This window comes from Octopus bimaculoides, chromosome 26 (genome assembly GCF_001194135.2).
Source record: "Octopus bimaculoides isolate UCB-OBI-ISO-001 chromosome 26, ASM119413v2, whole genome shotgun sequence".
In the NCBI taxonomy this organism is placed as follows: Eukaryota; Metazoa; Mollusca; class Cephalopoda; order Octopoda; family Octopodidae; genus Octopus; species Octopus bimaculoides.
The window spans coordinates 14,113,164-14,116,235 of NC_069006.1; the positions used below are offsets into that span (position 1 = coordinate 14,113,164).

At 36.1% G+C, this 3,072-nt stretch overlaps 1 protein-coding gene across 1 annotated transcript in view; it reads left to right on the forward strand.

The window, feature by feature from the left end:
* LOC106875239 (ephrin type-B receptor 2) overlaps positions 1 to 3,072 on the forward strand; it is a 144,762-nt gene that overhangs the window by 34,857 nt on the left and 106,833 nt on the right. Inside the window, exon 3 of the mRNA XM_052976919.1 lies at positions 2,713 to 2,786. Within this exon, the coding sequence (XP_052832879.1) occupies positions 2,713 to 2,786 (74 nt within the window). The remainder of the gene's footprint in view (positions 1 to 2,712; positions 2,787 to 3,072) is intronic.

Consider the following 3,072-nt stretch of genomic DNA (forward strand, 5'->3'; position numbering starts at 1 on the left):
GCCTAGTAATCATTTTATACTCTAGTTGGCGACACCGTTGTAAATATAACTACATCGTGAAAGCTGATTGTGATATTAAAATACTGTGCAAGCCAGTCTATTTATTAAAGCGAATGGCGGTTGTTCGTTATTCCAAGATGGCGTACGTGTGGGTGTATGTGTTGTAGAATGGAAAGGGGAAATAATCTCTTCAGCGTTTGATGTGATAAATGGCTTTGTTTTTGTTGTTGTTGTTGCTTTTTTTTTTTTTTGCTTCCTTGTCTTTATTTTATATTTTATTTATTTATTTATTTATTTTTTCCTTTTTATCGGACACAGTTTTTGATTCTGTGCTTCATTATGTAATCATAGATTTTGTTATTTAGACAGGCAGCGTGCCATCTTTGCTGTAATTCATTTACTTTTCATCGATCTTGTTTAGTAACATGAGAGTGTGGTCGCTTATATCACACACACACACACTAACGCGCGTATATGCGTATGTATGTGTGTGTGTGTGTGTGTGTATGTTTGTGTGTTATTGCTTGATTTGTTGGGGTTTTTTTTGGTTTTTTCCACATAGAATTTGGCACCTAAAACTTACTCTAGAACCCACACAAATAAAGGACATCAATACATCACATACAAAATATACTGTGTTCATACCGACAAATATCTTGTTTGTCTCTGGCCGTTCATTCATTTACTATTTATATCTCTTCTCATGTGTTGTAAAGATTCCATTTACACAGGTGTTAATACACTTTTAAAACAGAACAGCAATCAGATGTTCAAATGATTTTGTTTTTTAGCCGCAGGTGAAGTAGTTTTAATTTCATTAGAGGACCAATATCGTTTTTCTGCTGTTTCCTCCTCATCCATCCATCCATACATACATACATACATACATAATTGTAACGTGTAAAGTCTCGTGATGTTACAAAATTTATGACTTCATGATCTCAAGTTCGAACCAGAGAATGTTCTACAAATTCTCTAACCCATAACCATTTCCCTAAAACTAGTAACGTCCCAATATAGTATATCCTCACTTTATCTTCATCTCTTTGTCTGTCTGTCTGTCTCACTTCAACTCCGTTGCTATTTTCCCATGGGTCTAAAGTTAACGGATTCAGCCATGGGTTTCAACACTCTTCCTTTCCCCCCGCCCTCTCTTTCTCTCATATTTTCCTAATTTAAAAAATATATGTAAATTACACCATGTTATATAAAACTTCATTTCCTGTTCCCTTGAACCATTATCAACAAAGATGATGCTTCAACCACTCTTAACCGACCTGATATATTTTCCAGAAGGGGGGAAAAAAAAAAAAAAACGAACCCAAACCACTTTCTTTTTTTTTTTTTTAACTTTCCGTCTAGTCAAAAAGATCATGGACTAATTCGACCAAGTTGGGGAAATGATGGTAATGTTAATAATAATAATAATAGTAGTAGTAGTAGTAGTAATAATAATAATAATCCTCCTTTCTACTATAGGTACATGGCCTGACATTTGGGGGGGGAGGGGACTAGTCGATTACATCAACCCCAGTTCTCAATTAGCACTTATTTTATCAACCCCGAAAGGATGAAAGGCAATGTCGACTTCGGTGAAATTTGAACTCAGAACGTAAAGACGGATGACATGCCGTTCAGTATTTGCCCAGCGTGCTAACGATTCTGCCAGCTCACCGCCTTAAAAAAAAAAAAAAATAATAATAATAATAATCCTTTCTACTAAAGGCACAGAGCATAGAATTTTGTGGGAGGGAACAAGTCGATTACATCGACTCCAGTGTTTTACTGGTACTTATTTTATCGACCCCGAAAGGATGAAAGGCAAAGTTGAACTCAGAACGCAAAATACGGACGAAATGCCGCAAAGCATTTTGTCCGGCATGTTGATGATTCTGTCAGCTCACCTCCTTAAATAACAATGATGATGATGATAATAATAATAATAATGTATTTCTGATTCCGGGTTTCATTTGTTTGGAAGTTGAATGATGGTAACTGTGAAGCGCATCGAGTGTGTGTGTGGGGATAAAACTAAAGTTTAAAAAACGCTGTGTCTTTACTACGTGAAACTTAGTCAATAAGTAGTTTAGATAAAATTCGTACCTAACGGAAATACGGACTGCAGTGGTCGACTAAGCACGTAAGGTGATGTCCCAAACATGAATGGAAACAGGGAATACTACCAGTAACAGAGATGGGATGTTGTGGGTTTGTGACTAGACACGGCCAAAATTGCACTTAAGAAAGGGAATATTACATAATTTATGAGCTGGAGAGGGAATTAGATGATTTGGAATGGTTATGGCTGATATTTGTTAAGAAGAAGACCAAAGCTCAGAGCATGGAGTAGTTCTGTAGAGAGTTGTAAAACATAGTTGCAGTAGGTATAACTGCACCCAGCTTGTTCTGGTGGCTGCATGAATGCTACAGTGGACCGAAATTACCCTGGTATTCCTGGTTATCGTTAATCCTGCATTGCATCGCCGGACGAAGTGGTTCTGTCTTCAGGTGCCAAAACCGTTGTGTACTCCAGCTGGAAGCTGATAATGGGAGTTGTAAAATATGTAATGGTTTACTAAATGTAAAATAATAATATATAATGGTTTGCTAAATGTATTTAATGAATTCTGCTTTGAAAGTTGTATGTTACAATGCTGCATGATATTTTTATTGCTTTGCTAATCAGTTTTTCTTTCTTTCTCCCCCTTGCAGTAGAGTTATTGAACACTAGGAGGACAGCAACACTAAAATGGACGAAATATCCAGATTCGGATAAAGGCGATGGGGTGAGCCAAAGATTCCTTTTTCAATTTTGTTTACACGTTCACACACACATATAGACGCATATACAGCTATGTGCACCGGTTTATAAGACGATTAAAAGAAATTATCAAGAAAAATAAAAGTCTTTAAAAGTTACATACGTGACGCCTCCATTAGCGTGGAGTATAATATTGTCCATAGACATTCCTGTTGTTTCTATTTATCCATTTAAGCTTAACCATCGTCTTATTAGTCGGCATGCACTTTGCGTACGTGTATATATATATATATATATATATATATATATAT